Here is a 22318-nt window from a genome sequence, read left to right on the forward strand (position 1 = left end):
CCAGCTAACTTTTGTATTTTTTAGTAGAGGTGGGGTTTCACCATGTTGGCCAGGCTGGTCTTGAACTCCTGACCTCAAATGATCCACCCACCTTGGCCTCCCAAAGTGCTAGGATTACAGCGTCTTCCATTTTTATTCTAATGCCTGGTAATTTTCTGCTGTATTTTTGTATTTAAGAATGTAGATATAGTTTATTTTAGGTTTCATATACCTTTCTCATTTGCTTTGTTTGTAAGTAGTTCATTTCTGTAATACTCCCTCTCCTTGAGTGGGAAACTTAATAGTGACTAATAGTACTTGTTAGGGCATGTTGATTGAAATTTTCAGCCTAGGGTGGGTGGGATGAGAACTGCCAACCAAGCTGTAGGTTCCCTAATGTGATGGTGAGGAGGAATTTATTCTGGTTGTTAACACCAACGTGAGAAGTCTTACCACTTCCCAGTTAATGAGTTCAGCTTCCTTGGAAAAGAACCTGTGTTCCTAGAAGTTTTCAAAATGGAAAGGTTGTTAAATACAAAGATGCTGCCTGAAGTCATTTTCAGGGAAGTGGAGAATAAAGATGGTTAGTCATTGAATTGAAACACTTGTTCTGTGTGTAAACTTCTAATTGATCCCCTGTTTTCATCCCTACTTTTTACTCTCACGCTTAATCCCAGTGGCTCCCATCTTTACTGTAGCCACCTTGTAGTATCTTCTGGATTTTGGCCTCTTCTGTTTATTTTATCTCTTAACCACTTACTTTCCATTTTCCTGAAATACGTTGTTTTTTCCCACTCTCCTTTCCTTCACTGTTTTGTGGTTTGTTCCTTTCAATCTCTATACCTTCATTACTAGGGGACTAGGAAGGACAAAAAGTCAATGCATTTTCTGAATCATGTGTATAGGTAGCATCAAATTCTATCAAACATTCCATGGAGAACTAACACTAACTCTTCTCAGCCTCTTCCAAAAATGGAAGAGAAGGAAATATTTTCCAAACTCATTTCACGAGGCCAACGTTACTCTGATACTGAAGACACAAAGACAATAAAAACTAACAGCAAAAAAACTGCAGGCCAATATAGATGCAAAAATCCTCAACAGAATACTAGCAAACCAAATTCAATAGCACATTAAAGAGACTATTTGCCATGATCAAGTAGGATTTATTCCAGGTATGCAAGGGTGGTTCCACACACGCAAATCAAAATGTTTATTAGCAGAATGGAGCACAAAAATTATGTGATCATTTTAATAAATGCAGAAAAAGTTGAAATCTTTTCCTCTAAGATCTGTAACAAGACAAAGATGCCCACTCTTGCCACTTCTGTTCAATGTAGTACTATGAACCTACTAGAAGAAAACATAGGGGAAAAGCTCCATGAGATTGAGCTCACCAAAAATTCTTTGGAAAGGACCTCAAAAGCTCAGGCAATGAAAGCAAGAATAGATAAATGGGATTGTATCAAGCTTAAAAACCTTCTGCACAACCAGCATTAACAGAGTAAAGAATGGGAGAAAATAATTGCAAACTGTGTATCTGATAATGGGTTAATATCTAAAGTATATGAGGAACTCAACTAGATGATTAGAAAACAACCCAATTTAAACATGGGCAAAGGACCTGAATAGACATTTCTTTAAAAATAACATACAAATGGCAGACAAGTATGCGAAAAGATGTCCAACATCACTAATCATTAAAATAAAACCACAGTAAGATATCACTTCTCACCTATTACAATAGCTGTTATCAAAAAGAAGACTAGTATCGCAAGGGTGTGAAGAAGAGATAACCTTTGCGCATTGTAGGTAGCAATGTAAATTAGCACAAGTATTGTGGAAAACATATAAATATTCTTCCAAAAATTAGAACTGCCATATGATCCCACAATCTCACTACTGGGTACAGTACTTTTCCTTTGTCCAAAGGGGATATGCTCCAAGACCCCTAGCAGCTGCCCAAAACCATGGATGGTACTGAACTCTGTATACACTTTTTTTTCCTAAATATACATACCTATAATAAAGTTTAACTAAGCACTTACCACTTTGTCTTAGCACTTTGGGGCCATTATTAAGTAAAATAAGGGTTGCATGATCACAAACACTGTGATACCTCAACAGTTGATATGATAGCAGAGACAGCTACTAAGTGACTAACAGGCAGGGAGCATGCACAGTGTGGATACCCTGCATGAAGGGATGATTCATGTTGTTTATTTCTGGAATTTTCCATTAAATATTTGTAGATCATGGTTGACTGCAGGTAACTGAAACTGTGGAAGGTGACACTTCAGATAGGGATCACTACTATGTATATCAAAAGGAAATAATATGTTGAAGAGACATCCGCACTCCCATGTTTATTGCAGGCTTATCCACATTAGGCATAGAATAAACCTAAGCGTCCATTAATGGATGAATAAAGAAAATATGGTCTATATACACAGTGGAATACTATTTAGACATAAGAAGGAAATTCTGTCATTTACAACAACATGAATGAACCTGGAGGACATTCTTAAGTAAAATAAGCCAGGTACAGAATCTTAAAAAATTGATCTCATAGAAGTAGAGAGTAGAATGGTTGTTGACAGGGCCCTGTGTGGCTATGGGAAGGTTTTGGGGAGATGTTGGTCAAAGGATACACTATTTTGGTTAGCAAGAATAAGTTCAGGGGTTCTATTGTATAACAGTGACTGTAGTGAAAAATATGTTGTATTCTTGAAAAATGCTGAGAAAATCGATGTAAAGTGTTCTCACTGCAAAAATAACTATGTGAGGTAATGTGTATTTTCATTAGCTAGATTTGATGATTTCACAATGTATGTGTACTTCAAAACCATGTATAGCACACCATAAATACATAGAATCTTTTATGTGTTAATAAAAAAAAAAAAAATTAAAGGCAGTTTTTACTACCACCAGCAGACAATTTTTACTACCACCAATGTTTAAAGTTACCATTTTACAGCAACCCGAATATTAAATTTTTCTGCCAGTTTAAATTTTATAAAATACCTCTCTTTTGTTATAATGTGTAATTTTTTATAGGTGACCAGCAAGAATTGCCATTTTCTCTTTTGAATTTTTTGTTATGATGTTTTCTATGAATTGTTTATTCATTTGTATGACATATATACTGTATCATCCTGATTTTTATAAGTTCTTTATGCAGTATGGGTACAACCTTCATATCTGCTATAAATAGCTTAGCCTTTGTTTTCATTCTAAATTTAGTTATGTTTATTTTATAAATTGTTTTTTTCTTATTTGACTACGTTTATGTTTCATGATTTGTAAACCTTGAAGCAATAAAAAAGGTTATTTTCTCTCCAGACAATTTATACTGAATTAGATTTTTATTTCTGTTTTACTAAACTTTTTAAAAGTAATATTTATAGAACACTTCTGCAAAATAATTTTGCAGTGTGTATTGAAAGCTAAGAAAATGTCTGTTTTTTAACTCTTAGAAGGCTTAATTAAAAAAGAAGAATAAAGTTTGGTGTTTTGAAGTAAGCATATTCTTATTTTATCTAATGCTTTAAAATATTGAAAGTCAGGTAAAATATTTTTGTGTTTTCCAGATTATTGCTCAGTTGTAACAATTGTGGACCAGACAAATGTAAAATTAACTTGCCTGCTCTTTAGTGGAAACTATGAAGCCCTTCCAATAATTTATAAAAATGGAGATATTGTTCGCTTTCACAGGCTGAAGGTATAATTCATACTGTCTAGAACTTTATTTGAAGAGAACTCTGTATTGTTCACTGAAACTAGTTAGCACTAATTATGTGGTTGCTTTGTTAGAACATGACAGCAAGCTTTTCACGAGATAAGAAGTAGTGTAAATATTATCAGACTTCCAATAATTTACAGTAAGAAACATCTTCATTTGAACAAACCACTTGCCTTCGTTCCCCAGAAATGTATTACATGCCCTGATTAAGACTAGTTCCATTCTGTCTTCTGTTTCTAAATATAGACTAATGCTATAGAAGTTTTATCTGTAGAGTTTGATAAAGAACATTTGTGTTTTAATGTTTTAAAAAACAACTTTAGGTCAACAAGAAAAAAAGTATACAAAGATTAGGAGATTATATTATTCTTTCCTGTTTCTTGTATTAATTCATGTTCAATGAAAACATTGAGCTACTAAGTATAAAATCAAATTAAGTTGGTTTTCATTTATAAGAAATAAGATATGAACAGGTACTTTTAAAAGTATGCCTGTAGTTAAATAACTAAATGTAAGAAAGCCTTTAATATAAGGGTAGAGTTATTAAATAGCACAATTTTTAAGAAATAAAAATTTTAGAACTTACAAATGCAAAGGATTATTATTTTCTCAAAATTATTTTCCTTATTGCTATAATATTTATTTAATTGAGCTTTTTTGTTCAATGAACTTTTGGAATTTTTCTTTGGAAATTACTGCATGATGCTTTGTATATTTACAAAATATTAAATACTTCGTATATTTTCAGTCCCTTAGATTTTAAATATTTCAGTTTCTTCATGTTTTCCTTTGTTACATGGGTTTCCATGTAACCTCTTCATCATCTTGGTTGTCTTTTTCTTCTAAGGCTTCAGTTTAATTCTGTCCTTCATGGTCAGTCTGATGCTCACAAATGAGGACAGCGTTCAACTGTGTTCTACTCTTAGGCACTTCTTATGACCTATTAATGCTGTTTCCTTGAGAATAGGAGGATAATGGAGAATATTTGTGTAAAGATAAAAAGAAATAGAAATATTATCATCGCTGGGCGTGGTGGCTCACGCCTGTAATCCCAGCACTTTGGGAGGTTGACACTGGCGGATCACCTGAGGTCAGGAGTTCGAGACCAGCCTGACCAACATAGAGAAACCTTGTGTCTACTAAAAATGCAAAATTAGCCGGACGTGGTGCTACATGCTTGTAATCCCAGCTATTCAGGAGGCTGAGGCAGGAGAATCACTTGAACCTGGAGGGCGGAGGTTGTGGCAAGCCAAGATTGTGCTATTGCATTCCAGCCTGGTCAACAAGAGCAAAACTCCGACTCAAAAAGAAAAAGAAAAAAAGAAATATTATCATAGCCATGCAATACATACTATTTAAACGTCAAAAAATTGCTTACTTTTCAAAGTATTGTTTCCTATATACTGTAGTCAAAGAATGCATGCTTCCTTCATAAACATATTTAGTTGTTGTTATTGTTTATGGAAGTTACTATTTAATAGCAAATAGATAAACATTTCATCATTCACAATATAACTATACTCATATAGCTAACACTCTAGAAACTTCCCTCATATCCCCATCCAGAGAGGTCATTATTGTGTCTCCTGCTACAGGAGTAAAGAATCTCATGACCTCTAACAGCATATAGTTACCCCTTGAACAACACAGGTTTGAACTACATGGGCACACTTACATGCAGACTTTTTTCACCAAGTATTTTGGAAAATTTTTTGGAGATTTTCAACGATTTTTATACACAAACACTTACAGACCATACATGGCTCCATTCACAGTCTAGAGAAGTGTGAGTGAATATAAAGATGCAGTATTATCACTGTAGAAAATTAACTTTACTACTATAATAATTTAGCCATCTCTTTTGTAATATATTCATTTATGACTAAATTTTTTAAGTACTGCCTTAGTTGTATCCAGCAGGTTTTAATTTGTCATAACTTCATTACCATTCAGTTGAATATATAATTGAATTTTTATATTGATCATTGATTTCATCTCTGATCTATGGGTTTATAAATAATTTGTAAATAATCCATAAGTCAGAGAGGAAATCAATATGAAAATTCAAATAAATATTGACTCATCGAGTATATATTGAATTATTATTGAATATATTGAATTATATTGAACATATATTTATATATTGAATTTATATTTGAATTATATTCAAATAATCCAAATAATATATATAGAGAGTTATATTCAATCCAATTCCATAGGATTATTGTTTGTTTTTTATATTTATTTAAATCATTTAATAGTTACCTTCTTTTACTATTGTTTATTGTGGTCAGGAAACATACTCTGAAATGTTTAGTATTTTGAAATTTGTGAATGCTTACTTTATGTTCTACCATATGGTCAATATCATTTTTTATTTCTTATCTACTTATCAGCTATTGAAAACTGTGTTTTAAAGACTACTGTGATAGAGGATTTGCCTGTTTCTTTTAGTTCTATCGATTTTGCTTAATAATTTAAAGCAATGTTAATGGGGTTTAAGCCTTCTTATTTAATTTTATGTTTTATATATTTTGAGGCTGCTGTATAGATTTAGGGTTACTATATTTTTCTATAAAGTTGTTTCTCTGTTTTCATGAAATGTTCATATTTAGGGCTACTAGCACTTCCTTACACTCTTTATGTTGACAGTTCGCTAGCTTTGTTTGAATAGCCCTGTTTTCTTTAGTTGAGCAAGGTCATTCTAAGTACAGACATCTGTTTTAGATATCAGAATTTATTTTTTCTTGTTTTTCTTATTGCGGTTTGAGGATCATAATTCATAGCGAAAATATACATAAAACAGCCAGAATTTATTTTTTCTTGTTTTTCTTATTGCAATTTGAAGATGACAGTTCATAGCAAAAATATACATAAAAGAAGAGTCAAGATCTACTCTTCTTTTTTCCAGCAAAAATTTTTTTTTTTTTTGTATAGGCTTCTGTTTTAATGCAAAGAAGCAGACAATATAAAAGTAAAGCATATAAATCAAAGTAATTTCAAGTAATGATAGTTGCTATAAAGAAAATAAAGCAACTGGGCACAGTGGCTCACACCTGTAATCCCAGCACTTTGGGAGGTCTAGGCAGGAGGATTGCAAGATCAGGAGTTCGAGACCATCCTGGCCAGTATGGTGAAACGATGTCTCTACTAAAAATACAAATATTAGCCGGGCGTGGTGGTGGGTGCTTGTAGTCACAGCTACTCGGGAGGCTGAGGTAGGAGAATTGCTTGAACCCGGGAGGTGGAGGTTGCAGTGAGCTGAGATCGCACCACTACACTCCAGCCTGGCCGACAGAGCGAGACTCCATCTCAAAAATAATAAATAAATAAATAAATAAAATAAGGCAAAATCACGAAAGGCCTTTCTAATGAGGAGACATAAGAATTGAGACCCAAATGATGATAATGAGAAGTCCTACTGAGATTTGAGGGAAAACGTTTTCCACCAGATGACACTATAGGTGCCAAGGCCCTATAATAGGAATGAGTGTGGTATTGGAGAAACAGAAAGAAGACTAGCATGGATCCTAGTCAGCTATGGGGGAGGTGTTACGAGATGAAATTGTGGTAGGTAAGTTATTTAGATTTTACTCTAGGTATAATGAGAAGTCATTAGAGGGTTTTAAATGTGCACATGAAATGATTGGTTAAAATTTTGAAAAAAAATCACTCAGTAACACGTGGATAACAGATGGGTTGTTGAAGAACAAGCATGAAGGCAAAGATATTCTTTAGAAGACTATTTCAGTTTACAGACATGAAATGAGGATGCCTTAGACTACAGTGGTGGTGGAAATAGAAGTAGACTAATTAAGGTATATTTTGAATCTCAAGCAAAGAGGATCTGCTCATAAATGATATGTGAAAGCTACCAACACACCTAAGCTGGAAGTTGGTTCTGTTTTACTATGATAATCAGCAGAGGCAAGCTTTGGTAAACAGTATACACTAGTGAGCATGGAATTGGTAATAACAATGATGATCACAGAACGAAGCATCAATCAGACATTGGAGTATAAAAGAGTAGCAGCATATACATCAAGTAGAATCCATTTAAAAGTGTAAAGTTAGGTAATAGATCAGTTGTAGGCAAGTATAGTTAGAATCTGCAGAGTGAACTTCCGCATTGTGAGAAATTAACTGGTACTGGACTAACCCTGCTGCCACGAAGACCCATAAAACGTGTGAGGCAACTGTTTTTTAGGCATCGGACAATGGGTAGCTATGATCAGAGAGTGAAGAGAAACTTTTAAAGTGAGCCCCATGATGACCACATCCCTGCCTACAGACATTTTCTCAACCACTGCACAGTAAGCTGAAGTTCAAGCTGTGGTCCTGATACAGCTGAAGTCAAAGTTCAAGGCAGCTGAAAACTGGAATTTTCACAACAAGAAACCAGAGAGGAAAGAGCTATACAGAAGGGGATGTCTAAAAGTCCATCAGAGTTGGGGTGGACTTGAATACTTGGTTGAAAACCAGGCTGCACAGGGTGGGGTAGAACTACTTAAGGATTACAAAAGCTACTGTGTGTTTGAACTGTGGTTGAACATTGTGGTTGAACATGAAGCAGATACTAGAGGTCTAGTAATGGGGTGCTGGAAGTCCAAGATAGGGACAAATAATAACTATTTAACACCTTGGAAATTAACTTATTAATAACTATTTAACACCTTGGAAATTCAACTGAGGCAATATAAAGGTTTCTCCCCCCTGAAGTAGCTCACCTCACAAAGGATCACATCTTATAGTAAGGCCTGTTATACACATGGTTTGTCAAAGCCTAAAACGAGTTCTACGGAGAAGACTTCGCAGAGAGTTTGCAGGATGAGTCCCATCAATGTAGAAGACTTTGGGAAACATCATGGGCTTTCCACAGATCACCCTAACAAAGCATAAAAACAAGCATTCATGAGTTTAAGATGACCAGACAACAACTCAGTGGCCAGCGAGAACAAAAATCAGTGTTTGTCAGAAGAAGCCAACATAATTCAGAGTCTTTACAGTATAGCATCTATGATGTCTAGTAAAGAAAAAAGATATACTAGACATGAAAACAAGAAAGTGTTACCCCTAGTCAAGAAAAAAGAAAGCATAGACATTCCAAATCAACTCCATGGTAGCCCAAATGTTGTCTTTATTAAACAAAAACTTTAAAGCACAGATTATACAGACTTTCAAAGAATTAAGTGGAAGTGGGAAGATCCCTTGAGCCCGCGAGGTCGTGGCTGCAGTGAAATATTATTACACCACTGCATTCCAACCTGAGTGACAGAGCGAGACCCTTCTCAAAAATAAATAAATAATTTTAAAAAAGAAATTAAGCAAAATACATTCAGTGAATTAGAGGAAGATGCTAAATGAATGTGAAAAGATAAATTTCAGCAGAGAAGTGGAAACTTAAATAGAAATTCAGGAACTGAAAAGAACAAATGAAAAGAAAAATCTACTGGATGGGCTAAGATCAGATATAAGTTAAATTGATGACAAATCATTAGAAACTACCTAATCTGAAGAACAAGGATTAAGTAAAAATTAATAGACTGTAAGGACCTATGGAACAATATCAAATGTTACATGTAATTTAGGATGCAAGAGGAGAGCGGGTGAAGGGAAATAAAATATTTATAGAAATAAGGACCAGAATTTCCCCAAATTTGAGGAAAAACAAAGACTTAAATGTACTTTGCAGGGTATGCACAAAGAAAAGCACATCCAAACAAAAGATAGTGATACCATTGAAAAAGAGAAAAATCTTGAAATCAACTGGAGAATAAATGATACATTGTTGGAGAACAATGATACCAGTCATCTTTCACTTTTTACCAGAGACAATGACACCCAGAGAACAAAGAAATAATTTGTACATGGTGATAGAAAAAAATTTGTTCACACAGAATTTTATATCCAGCAAATACATTCTTCAGGAATGAGAGTGAAAGAAACATTTTATATAAAGGAAAAATGAGATAGTCCATGGCCAGCATATCTGCATAGCATTAATGCAAAAGAATGATATTCAGGCCAAAGAGGAATGCTAGCAACTGGAAGCTGGATAGTTAAGAAGTGACAAAAATACAAGAAATGATGGAAAAAAATAGTAAATATGTAAACAGAATGTTTTTATTTCTTTCCAGAATTTAATTACAAGATAAATGCCTATTTAAAGCAAAACCGGTAATATTACATGGTGGAGTTTATAAAATATGTAGAAAAAATACTACAACAGTAACACAAAGGATGGGTGGGATGAGTGAATGGAATTCTACCAGTGAAAAGTTATATTTGTGAAGTAGAATGCATGAAATAGGAGTAGCAAGTATGAAATGGAAAGTAGAAAGTACATAGTAGAACAATATTGATTTCCAAGTAGACATTGAAAAGTTAAAGATTTATTCATAGCCAAGAAGAAGGAAGTGGAGCACTAATAAGAATTCCAAAAGGAAAACAAGAAAGGAACAATAGAAAAAAAAAAGTTTTAAAAAAACAAAGAAGCTAAAAAGCAAGAAGCGTGGAAAAAAAGGAAAACAAGATAGTAGACTCAAATATGGCCATGTTAATAACTGCCTTTCTGTGAATGGACTAATTTCCATTTGCAAGGGAAAGATTGAACAAAAAAAATCAGGAACCAAATATATGCTACCTACAAGAAGTGCACTTTAAATATGAAGACCTAAACAAGTTAGAACTAAAGCTCTAAAAAAAAAAATGTACTAAGTAAACATAAGGGAAATGAAATAACTATATTACTATGAGAGAGTTTTGGAAGGAGCTTTTCATAAAGACAAAGGGGTCTCTTCATGAAGATATAGCAATATAAATGTATGTGCCTCTGATAACAGCCCCCAAATTCAGAAAGCAAAAGAGCTTATGGCATATCTCAGTGCTCTCAGTCACTCTGATTAAACCCTAGCCTGAGCTTCATTTTATTCACTTTATATTCTCATATTTCAAGTGTTCTAGTCTTTTCTGTAATATTCATAAGTCACTGTCATTTATGATCCTTTTTCCTTGTATAAATTACACCTTAATAAAAAAAAACTAATAAAATGTAAAACTGCAAGCTTGATAGGATTAGGGAGACCACCACCTAGCTCTTTCAAAAATGTAAGTGAATTTTGCATGGAGGTTCACAGTGTCCATGATACTTATGTATCTTAGTGTAGCACCAGCACGTGAGAGTAGAATTTCATATGCTAATTAAATAAAAATAGTTTTTAAAAAATGCCCTCTCTTAATTATGCTGGCAAAATTGATAATCTTTCCAATTTCTTCAGTTCATATATTCTGCATCAGTAAGCTATTTTATTTGTATGTCTTTTCTACTTTGCCCTACTTTCTTAGATTCAAGTATATAAAAAGGAGACTCAGGGTATCACCAGCTCTGGCTTTGCATCTTTGACGTTTGAGGGAACTTTGGGAGCCCCTATCATACCTCGCACTTCAAGCAAGTATTTTAACTTCACTACTGAGGACCACAAAATGGTAGAAACTTTACGTGTTTGGGCATCTACTCATATGTCACCGTCTTGGACATTACTAAAATTGTGTGATGTGCAGCCAATGCAGTATTTTGACCTGACTTGTCAGCTCTTGGGCAAAGCAGAAGTGGACGGAGCATCATTTCTTCTAAAGGTACATATTTTTTAATACTGGAAATTATAAGTTAGCAACACTTATATGTCTGTAAAGAGCTTATGTTTCAGCTTTCTGATGAGACAAATATGCATACAGTGTATTATATTAGGAACTTAGATTTTAACTATTTTTGATGAGCTTTGATATTCATGCAGCTCTACTCTTGTACCTCTCTAAAATTTTTCTTTCCTTCCTGTTTTACACTTTCCTTCTAGTGTTATCAGATCTACATGTTAAATATAGTATGACTTATGCATTTTTTTATTTTAGTAGTAATCATATGTAGACTTGTTTTCTATTATTTCATAGTTTGTAGTCCCATACATGAATATTTCTGTTTCCCTATCAAGGTCACCTTCCCTCTCATTTATTTACTTTTTTGTCCCCTTGATGTTGGGTTCTCTTCTTATATCTTTCACTGCCTACTTCATAGTCATACCGTGGATAGTTTTGAAGCATTTTATATTACTGTGTTTTGCTTTTAAATCAGCAAGATAAAAAAGTAACTTAAGACCCATCAAATCTCTGTTTACACCTATCCCAGTTTAGAGAATAACTTCTGGAGAAGGTGAATGTCTGTTTTTCTTGCCTGGACATCCTATGGAGGATACATTTAAACAAATGCCTCTTCAGGCCTGCTCCTATGGTTATTTCTCGATGTTCTCTTTGGAATAATAGGGCAGGAAATGGAGTGCAGTGGCACTTGGACAAGTCTTGGGGTTTAGCATTATTTATACCTTGCCCATAGTAAAGAACAGAGAAGTTAGCAATCATTGAATAAAATATAAAGTTCTAGCAGTTGAAAATAGCACATTCATATACACATGGAATACTATGAGAAAGTTGTAAATATATGCCATACAGAAAGTTAAATAAGTCAAATATGATAAAGCTGAAGCAAAAGTAATATAAAATCAAACAAAGTTAGAATGAATCTTAGGTCAGCCAGTCATACTCTCTGGCAAATGTGACGATCTTAACAAATGAGCATTTGCTAACAACTGAACACTTACTATGACAAGGACTCTACTACTGTGCAGTGAGGAATATTCTATCTTTTGACTATGTTTTTAGAAAATTCTTAAATTCTAAGATAAAATGTACCAAATTTTAGCTGAAATAGTTGAGTCTACATTTTCTCTCTACGGAAACAAAACATATACCTGCATCCCATTGTAATAGATAACTTTTTTGGACAAGTGAAAACAACTGTCATGTAAGTGTTAGTTTAAAATATAACACTGAAAAGTCAATAAAGAGCCCAAGAGCCCATATACCCAAGACAATCCTAAGCAAAAAGAATAAAGCTAGAGGCATCACGCTGCCTGGCTTCAACCTATACTACAAGGCTACAGTAACCGAAAAAGCATTGTACTACTACCAAAACAGATATATAGACCAATGGAACACAACAGAGGCCTCAGAAATAACGCCGTACATCTGCAATCATCTGATCTTTGACAAACCTGACAAAAACAAGCAATGGGGAAAGGATTCCCTATTTAATAAAGTGGTGTTGGGAAAACTGGTTAGCCATATGCAGAAAACTGAAACTGGACCCCTTCCTTACACCTTATACAAAAATTAACTCACGGTGGGTTAAAGACTTAAACATAAGCCCTAAAACCATAAAAACCCTAGAAGAAAACCTAGGCAATACATTCAGGACATAGGCATGGGCAAAGACTTCATGACTAAAACACCAAAAGCAATGACAACAAAAGCCAAAATTGACAAATGGATCTAGTTAAGTTAAAGAGCTTCTGCACAGCAAAAGAAACTATTATCAGAGTGAACAGGCAACCTACAGAATGGGAGAACATTTTTGCAATCTGTCCATCTTTCAAAGGGCTAATATCCAGAATCTACAAGGAACTGAAACTAATTTACAAGAAAAAAACAACTCCATTAAAATGTGGGCGAAGAATACGAACAGACACTCCTCAAAAGAAGACCTTTGTGCGGCTAACAGACATATGAAAAAAAGTTCATAATCACTGGTCATTACAGAAATGCAAATCAGAATCACAATGAGATACCACCTCACACCAGTTAGAATGGCAATCATTAAAAAGTCAGGAAACAACAGGTGCTGGAGAGGATGTGGAGAAATGGGAACACTTTTACACTGTTGGTGGGAGTGTAAATTAGTTCAACCATTGTGGAAGATAGTGTGGCAGTTCCTCAAGGATCTAGAACCAGAAATACCATTTGACAGTGCAATCCCATTACTGGGTATATACCCAAATGATTATAAATCATTCTGCTATAAAGACACATGCACATTGTATGTTTATTGCAGCACTATTCACAGTAGCAAAGACTTGGAACCAACCCAAATGCCCATGAATGATAGACTGGATTAAGAAAATGTGTCACATATACACCATGAAATACTATGCAGCCAAAAAAAGAATCAGTTTGCATCCTTTGCAGGGGCATGGATGAAGCTAGAAACCATCATTCTCAGCAAACTAACACAAAAATGGAAAACCAAACACCGCATGTTCTCACTCATAACTGGGAGTTGAACAATGAGAACACATGGAGACAGGGAGGGGAACATCACACACCAGGGCCTGTTGGGGGTTAGGGGGCTAGGGGAGAGATAGCATTAGGAGAAATACCTAATGTAGATGATGGGTTGATGGGTGCAGCAAGCCCTTATGGCACGTGTATACCTATGTAACAAACCTGCACATTCTGCACATGTATCCCAAAACTTAAAGTATAATTTAAAAAAAGAAAAGAATTAGTAAAAGCCTTTCTTATGACAATTTAAAAGTAAACCTCAAAAGTCTTTTTGTACCGTTCAGCTCAGCAATTTTATTTTCATTATCTTAAGGAAATAATTTTAAATATTTATAAAAGTACACTTAAAAGGATATATTTATCTTTCTTACAGTATAAAAAATGAGAATACAGTAGAAAAATTAGAAAAAGCCCCAATACTAACAATAGAAAATTGTGTACACTATTTATGTAGGATGACCATAAAATAGCATTGTAAATGTCACCATAAAATACTTTGTAACCATAAAATGATATTATAGACATGTACTTGTTGAGATAGAATTTTGTGATAGTCTATTTAGTGATACTGTAGTTTCATTTACACACTAAAAATGTATATGTACATAGAAAAATATATTGGGAGGCCTATAAAGCAACATTTTACTGTTTTCGTCTCTGGGAAATAGAATTATGAGTGATTTTTTTTCCATACATTGATTTTCTTACGTATCAGAAATAATTTTTAAATTTTATTTTTTAAAAACAGAGGAGCTAGACATTACTTGAAATAACGTCTGGTTACATACGAAATAGTATAATCATTTTCCATCTCAACCTGGGCACAATATTAATGTTGGTAGCTTTTTTACTAACCACAGTGCATTCATTTTAATTTTTCACTAGCCATGGTACACCAATCATTTGCATTAAATATAATTCAATAAATTTGTTGATCTGGCATCATTCCACATTTTTCTCTATTCTGTTAATATTATATAAATTATTTTTCTGAGCAGTATTCTCAAATTGAATTTTCTCTGAGTGTATATATTCTATTTGTTTTAATATCTACAGTATGGGTGCAGCCTTATCTTTTGTGTTTTGTTTTATGTTTTTTTTTTTTTAAATAAATAACCAGGCGTCATTTATAGCCAGAGCTGGTAGGTAGTTTGTATGTCTCATCTGTAATATGGTTTGGAGAACAAAAAGCATAATGTGAACCAGAAAATCATCATATAAAGGAAATTATTCAAATTTACAATATTTACTTCTTTGTATGGAAACATCAGAATAATGCTTTACAACTAATTTAAGAATGAGACTGAATCTCATAGAAATAATTTGATTAATGTCAAAGAAATGTATTATTTTTATAATTTTTAGAACATTCGTAATTTTACTAGTTGTATTTGCAAAAATGTTTTAATACATATGAGTGTTTTTCAAGACCATTTTGGTTTGTTTTTATTGTATAAAAACACTTGACTCAGGAATATTTAGTCTGGACTTATGGCAGTGTGACTCTTTTTCTTCTTTACATTCTTCTACATTTTCCACATTACCCATATTTCATATGTAGTTCTTTTACAATCAGAAAATAATGTCATATTTAAAATAGTGCCAATATTCAGAGGCATACGTTTAATTACTTTTAAGTACTATTACCAGGAAAAAACTTTTTAGCACAAGCATTTTTTCTAAAGGATCATAAAACTACTCTACTCTCTTGTGGCAGGTATGGGATGGCACCAGGACACCATTTCCATCTTGGAGAGTCTTAATACAAGACCTTGTTCTTGAAGGTGATTTAAGTCACATCCATCGGCTACAAAATCTGACAATAGACATTTTAGTCTACGATAACCATGTTCATGTGGCAAGATCTCTGAAGGTGATGTTGAGTAGGAAAATATTTTATGTTTTTATAAATTATAGTGATTTTTGCTTATGTAAATTTTTTATATATGGTTACATGTATAGGTGGTACAGTCTAGAAATTATATTTATTTCTTTGATTTTTAAGTTGTAAAATGTATGTTACAATAAATTAAAAGATAAATTTAATGCGTTAGAGGAATTTTTAAAATAATCTTTCTTAAATATCTTAAAGGTATACATAATTTTACTGTGAAAATAGTACAGAAAAATTTTGTCGTGTGAGATAATACTGCTTTAGAATGACAAATGCTATATAAAATATTGCTAACTTAAAGACTAAGCTTGATAAACTGGTTTGATAGAATGTAGCTGATAACTTTTTGTTCATTAGTTTAACAAATTGTTCAATTACCTCTAATGTATATTATAAATTGGGTATGTGTGTATAGTGTGTAATGTATAGAATTTGCATGCTTTCTTTTGAAATATATTAAGGTGCACAGTTTAGATATGGCAGTACTTAACTATTAAAAATTGTAGGAAATTTTTTTTCTCTATTGTATCTTTTATTTGAAAGTACTTTTTGTAGTAAAGAATGGTATGATAAATAATAATACAGTAATAAGAGTAACCTTTGCTAGGCATTTCATATGCATTTGGTACTCTCTGATAAGATAGGTGATGATAGTCATCTCATTCTACAAATGTGAAATGAGGCACTCAAAGGTTGAATCAGTGGTTCAAGATTCCACAGCTAGTTAGATTGAAGCAGGGTATTTCCCTTACCCCTTCATGGGCGGGAACTGGAGTGCATGGGTGTTGGAACTAGCCAGCCACTTCAGTGCTGGCAGGGGAGAGCTCCACTCACTGAGACCACAGGAATGGGAGCATGCAGGTGAGCAGGTGCAGGAGCCAGGGCAAGGGCTTTTGGGCACGGGCAGAAGCAAACTCTGTACTGGCCCTACAGCAGCATCTGAGAGGGTGCTGGTGACCCCTGAAGCCGCAGAGGAAGTGTTACAGTACTGTTTTAGCTCTGCTGTCCATGGACAGCTTACGTGTTAACGACTCAGTGGAGGGTAACTGTGACTGCATTTCGCACCACACTTGCGGCACCTGAGCTCTTGTCTAGCATCCGGGAGGAATGAGGTCTCAAGAATAAATTGAAGATGGTAAATGCAGGGGATTTTATTACTGATGAAAGTGGCTCAGTGGAAAGAGGAGGTGAAAAGGGGATGGAGCAGGAAGGTAGTCTTACCCTGAAGTCTAGCCCTCTAGGGCCAGATTCTTCTCCCAGGTTACACCATCAGGCTGTCCCTCTGAAGTCAGGCTACTTCTCTCTGACATCCAGCCATAGTCTCTGATGGCCAGCTGCCTCTCTTCCCTCTGCTGGCTGAGCCTGGGGTTTTTATGGGCACAGGATGGCAGGTGGGGTGGGCCATGGGTAGTTTTGGAAAAGACAACATTTGAGCAGGAAAATAGGGATGTAAGTTCTCACTTTGGGCCATGGTATCAGGCTTTTCAGCTTGAGAGCAGGGTCCTTGCTGGGGATCTGCCCTCTTCTACCTAAAATTTCCCTGCCTCCTGTCCCTATCTGGATGAAGCCAGTGTTTGAATCCACAATGTCTCTTTGCAGAGCTAATCCTTTAAAGCATTAAATGGAAGGGATCTACATCACAAATATCTTCTAGTCTACTAATAGGAAGTTAAAAGAAGAGTGAAGATCTGAATTTCAGTGCCCAATTTCCTTTATAAATGAGTGGCCATGGAGTAGCAAATATATCCATTCTACATTGTATTACAAATAAGTTCACCATCAACACTGTTCTAGGTTACAGAAAAAATAATAAACAACAACAACAACAACAACAAAACAAGTTTACCCAACTAAAATCAATAAATTAGATTAAATCTAGGATCCAGGAAAATAGTGACAGTATTTTATCATCTGTAAGTGTGTATATATGCATGCACATACCTCTGTGACATATCAGAAAACACTGACTGTTGAGGATATATTTTTGACGTTATTTCCCTGAAAGATATTATCTACATTGATTAGTTTATTTCAAAATTAAATATAATGATAAGTTCAGTTCTGGAGGTTTTTTCATATAGTTCTTTCATAAACAAAATGAATTTACATTTTAGATTCACCTTAGTTCCACACTCTACATACCTTCCTTTGCCATTTAATTCTCTTCTCTTTCCCTATACTGCTTCCAGACATAGGTCTTCCAACATAGGTCTTTCTGTTTCTGCTTTTCCTGCTTTTCTTGTCTTAGTCCTGAGCAGCACCTATCACAGTGCTTTCCCCGTAGTGAGGATGAAGTAAGTAAGAGCTGCTGCTGAATGAATGAATCTGTGAATGCTGTGGATTTTTTTTCCAGATTCTTTTTTCCTTTTTTATGGTCTGCTTTATTTTGCCCACTAGAGGGTGATATGAGCACACATAATTAAGAAAATTTTTGGCACTGTGTTTTCTGTAAAGATATCATGGCATTATATTACTTGTCTGCAATGCAGTATAAAAATGAAAATGATTTTTCTCTGTGTACATAATATAACTTTAGATTTTTATTTAATACACATTGACATCACATTTATTTGTTTTCTGACAACCTCTGTAACATTTCTTCTTGATTTAGGAACTCTTCACTCACATGACATTGATATAAATGAATTCTTCTTGGTACTTTCAAGACAACTGTTTAAAATTACATTTTTATATAAAAATACCTGGAACCAGTGCGAAAGACTTTTGTTGTATAGGAGCAGGAAAAAATGTGTTTTTATTTTAATAAAGAGGACAGTATAATGCAATTATAGGATATAATACAGTCAACATCTACAAGCAATACATTTTAGAGCCTGAATTGCCCTTAACTATTTTCTGAATCTCACTTTTTGTTATGTCATTCCCTTAAACATTTTACACAGATCCAGTCACGTAAACTGAGATTTCAAATATTTTGTCTAGAAACTAAAGCTTTACTTTCTAAATCCCTACTCTTAACCAGAGACAGTTGTTAATTATAAAATATACATGGTCATAATTATGTTTTGGCCTTCAGTAGTTCAACAACTGTGATTTGATTGGCTATTTTGAGACATATTCAGGGAATTAAAAATAATAAACCTGAAGAGAAATTCTTGACAGTTTATGAGGAATCGGTTGATTATTTCTAAAGGGATAGTCTTTTCTTACTAGCCATATTTACTTTGCTTTTTTTTTTTTTTTTTTTTTTAGTGTTTCTGTATTTAAATAGACATCTATCATCATTTTTTAAACTATATTTTTATAATTTTTTGGTTGATGTTTCATTTGTATTTTTGGAATCTTAATACTGACAAGATTAACCAATACTTGTTTTTTATAATAGAGCATCTGGCACATCTCGTAGTATTTTTAGTCAAGCTTTTAAAAAAATACAATGCTGCCTCCATAAGGAATTTTTGATAATAACAACTTATCTTTATGTGAATAACTTGTATCTTGGCCTCAAAATTTTGTTATATTAAAAAATACTCTAGTAGACAAGATAGTATAATAAACACCCATGTGTTCACCTTATTTTTAAATGTTTTGCCACATTTATTTCAGACACTTTTAAGTTTTAGGAAATAAAACTCTACACATCAAACCTTTGACTTTGAGCCCCTGCCTGCTCTTTTTTTTTTTTTCTTTTTTTTTTTTTTGCTCTCTATGTCTCCATATGTAGGTTTGTATGTACACCTATGTTTATTATCCTTTTTCTTTATGTATTTTTTGATAGGGTAAAGCCCCCCTCTCATATTCTTTAAAATTGATTTGACTAGTCTCTTTTGTATATGTTTTTGGATTAGCTTTTCAGATTCCACGAAACCTTCTGGGAATTTTGATTGAATTGCATAGAATTTAATATTTAATTTGGAGGAAATTATCATTTTTGTAGTATCAAAAGTTTTTTGTATATGAATATCTTTCTCCATATGTTTAGGCCTTCTTTCAAATCCTTTGTAGATCATACATACATGTGCTATACTAATATATTTATATATACATATATACACACACATATTTTAAAAGAATCACAAAATAAGTCAAAAAGAATGAGCTAAAACTAGAAATTTTTATGTTTTTTCCAATATCTCACTTTGAAGACTATGAGGAAAATTAGTTTTTTCTTTCTGTGCTTTTCTTCTTTAAGTTTCTTTATACTACTCCCTGGCTGTGATACAGATGTCAGCGAAAGAGGTCAAAGAAAAGGCTTGTATCTTATCTGCTCCTCATAAAACCCATGATTGGATGGGAAAAAAGATCCTTAGGAATGAAAGAGTAGCACATGGGAGAGTGGGTTTTCTCCTTACCTCCTTTGCTAATATTCTCCATCAGAAATAAAGAGTAAAGAGGGGAAATAAAATTAAGAGAAGCTACAATAAGCAGAATTGGAAACCTGATTTGCTGCTCATCTTTTTTTTTTTTTTTTTAAATGTTTCCCTTTATAGGATTGAGCCTCCATGATCTAAAAGTCCAGAATTCTAAATGCAAACCTTTTTGAGTGCCAGTATAAGATAGTGACCCCTTTGCTTTCCAGTTACTCAGTGTACAGAAACTTTGTGTCATGCACAAAATAATTGAAAATGTTATCGAAAATTACCTTCAGGTTATGTGTATGACATATATGTGAAACATAAAAGAATTTCATGTTTAGACTTGGGTCTCATCCCTAAGATATCTCATTATGTATATGCAGATATTCCAAAATCTGTAAACATCTGAAATCTGAAACACTTCTGGTCTCAAGTATTTCAGATAAAGAATATTTAACCTATATTGCTTTTTTTGTTGTTATTTAAGATGTCTGTTACTCAATCCTGAACTTGTGGGGTCAAAAAAAGTGGTATCCCTGTAGTCACCCAATAGTCAGGAGTGCTATTTTTATACAAATGAATTAAATTTCCTTGTTTGTAACTCCTTTTGCTTCTAAATCTTTCTTCATAAATATAAATGTGATTTAGGTTATATAGCTTCTTTTAGGTAGTTGTCAATATATTTGAATAGCATTCTGCATCTCTCTCATTTGACATCTCCATTAAAAGAAAAATCTCAGTGGTCTATAATTAAAGATATTTGTAGACTAAGTTTAGCAAAACATCTGAGATTAACTATAGAACATTTATTTCAAAACTCTGATAACTCATATTTGAACTCACAGAGTGTTTCACACTGTGGTGGTGCAGGCACAAATGCAAAAGTTTTTTTCCATAGAACTTGTAAGATGGAAGATGTTTATTATTTTTTGATAGTACCACATTTAAAATTTCTTCTTAGTATTCTCATAATGACAGTATCTTAGGGATCATATTTAATTAAGCCTTAAACTGGTTAAAGCAAAGCATTTTCAGAAACTTTAGACAAATAGAGGGCTTGAATTCCATTTAGGTAATGGGTTTCTTAACCATTGTATTTTATTGATCCTAAGACACAGGTTTTTTTCACATTTTAATATGTCTGAAATGAAAATATCTCTTACAGTTGAATGTGTGTGTATATGTATGTGTGTGCATACATGCTTAGGCATGCACATGTCCATATATTTAGTTTTGATACAGTTTCCATGCAGCTGTTACTCAGCCATACTCGTATAGCATACTTTGCAGATACTTTAGTATATTTCCTGATTGGTCAGTGCCCTCATTGCCCCATATTGGTTATTAAAGTTTTATTTTCCTCGCTTTCCAAATAACAAATTATCTATTTTTAGGTTGGAAGCTTTCTTAGAATCTATAGCCTTCATACCAAACTTCAATCAATGAATTCAGAGAATCAGACAATGTTAAGTTTAGAGTTTCATCTTCATGGAGGTACCAGTTATGGTCGGGGAATCAGGGTCTTGCCAGAAACTAACTCTGATGTGGATCAACTGAAAAAGTAAGCTTTTAATTTTTAGAAAATGTAAATAAGGTATTGATTAAGCCGATTTCTAAGATAATATTGTTCCTGGGGTTTCTGATAGGTTCCCTAGCCTTTTGTGCCATTCACCATGTTTTTAAACAGATGAGCCGAATGAAAGAAATCAAATGATTACAGGCTCATATAGCTAAGTATTAGCAGAGCCAAGGTTATAGTTGAAGTTTTCCAACTGTTAGAATCTGGCTTTTACACTCTTGCTTCTTTTCTGTCATTTACCACACTCTGCAAGTACAGCAACATACAGTGGAAACTAGACCTTAGCTAAAGTTTAGAAAATTTGATACATATCTAAGATTCCAAAAATATTTAATTCTTTCATGAAAAAAATGTATTTCTGAAGTGCCACTGATTAAATAGGTAACACATGTTTTGGTGTATCACTCTCTTTTAAACCTTTTAAAAACATTTTTAAAACTTTTACATGTGCCAGAAAGTAAATAGTATCTTAAACCTGCTATATATTTAGATCTCTTTTTCCCAAGGTATTCCTAGCGAGTACTGTGTGCAGAAGCATTTTGGTCAATATTCTAGAAATTTAAAAAGTCTTCATATCTTCAAAGAGAAAACATACTGTTCAGTAAATTTAAATAAATTTTGTCTAAATTTTAATTCAT

At 33.6% G+C, this 22318-nt stretch overlaps 1 protein-coding gene across 5 annotated transcripts in view; it reads left to right on the plus strand.

Moving 5' to 3' along the window:
- Nucleotides 1-22318, plus strand: part of POT1 (protection of telomeres 1) — a 120459-nt gene that overhangs the window by 64483 nt on the left and 33658 nt on the right. For 4 of the 5 annotated variants that reach the window (XR_001007793.1, XM_011995934.1, XM_011995933.1 and 1 more), the window contains 4 exons: nt 3570-3700; nt 11066-11356; nt 15609-15764; nt 21496-21662. Coding sequence is in view for 4 of the 5 variants with exons in the window: in XM_011995934.1 (XP_011851324.1) it covers nt 3570-3700; nt 11066-11356; nt 15609-15764; nt 21496-21662 (745 nt within the window). In the remaining variant the exon portion in view is untranslated. The remainder of the gene's footprint in view (nt 1-3569; nt 3701-11065; nt 11357-15608; nt 15765-21495; nt 21663-22318) is intronic. The other variant, XM_011995936.1, reaches the window with a different exon arrangement.

Source organism: Mandrillus leucophaeus, unplaced genomic scaffold, assembly GCF_000951045.1.
Source record: "Mandrillus leucophaeus isolate KB7577 unplaced genomic scaffold, Mleu.le_1.0 Scaffold5, whole genome shotgun sequence".
NCBI classification, from domain to species: Eukaryota; Metazoa; Chordata; class Mammalia; order Primates; family Cercopithecidae; genus Mandrillus; species Mandrillus leucophaeus.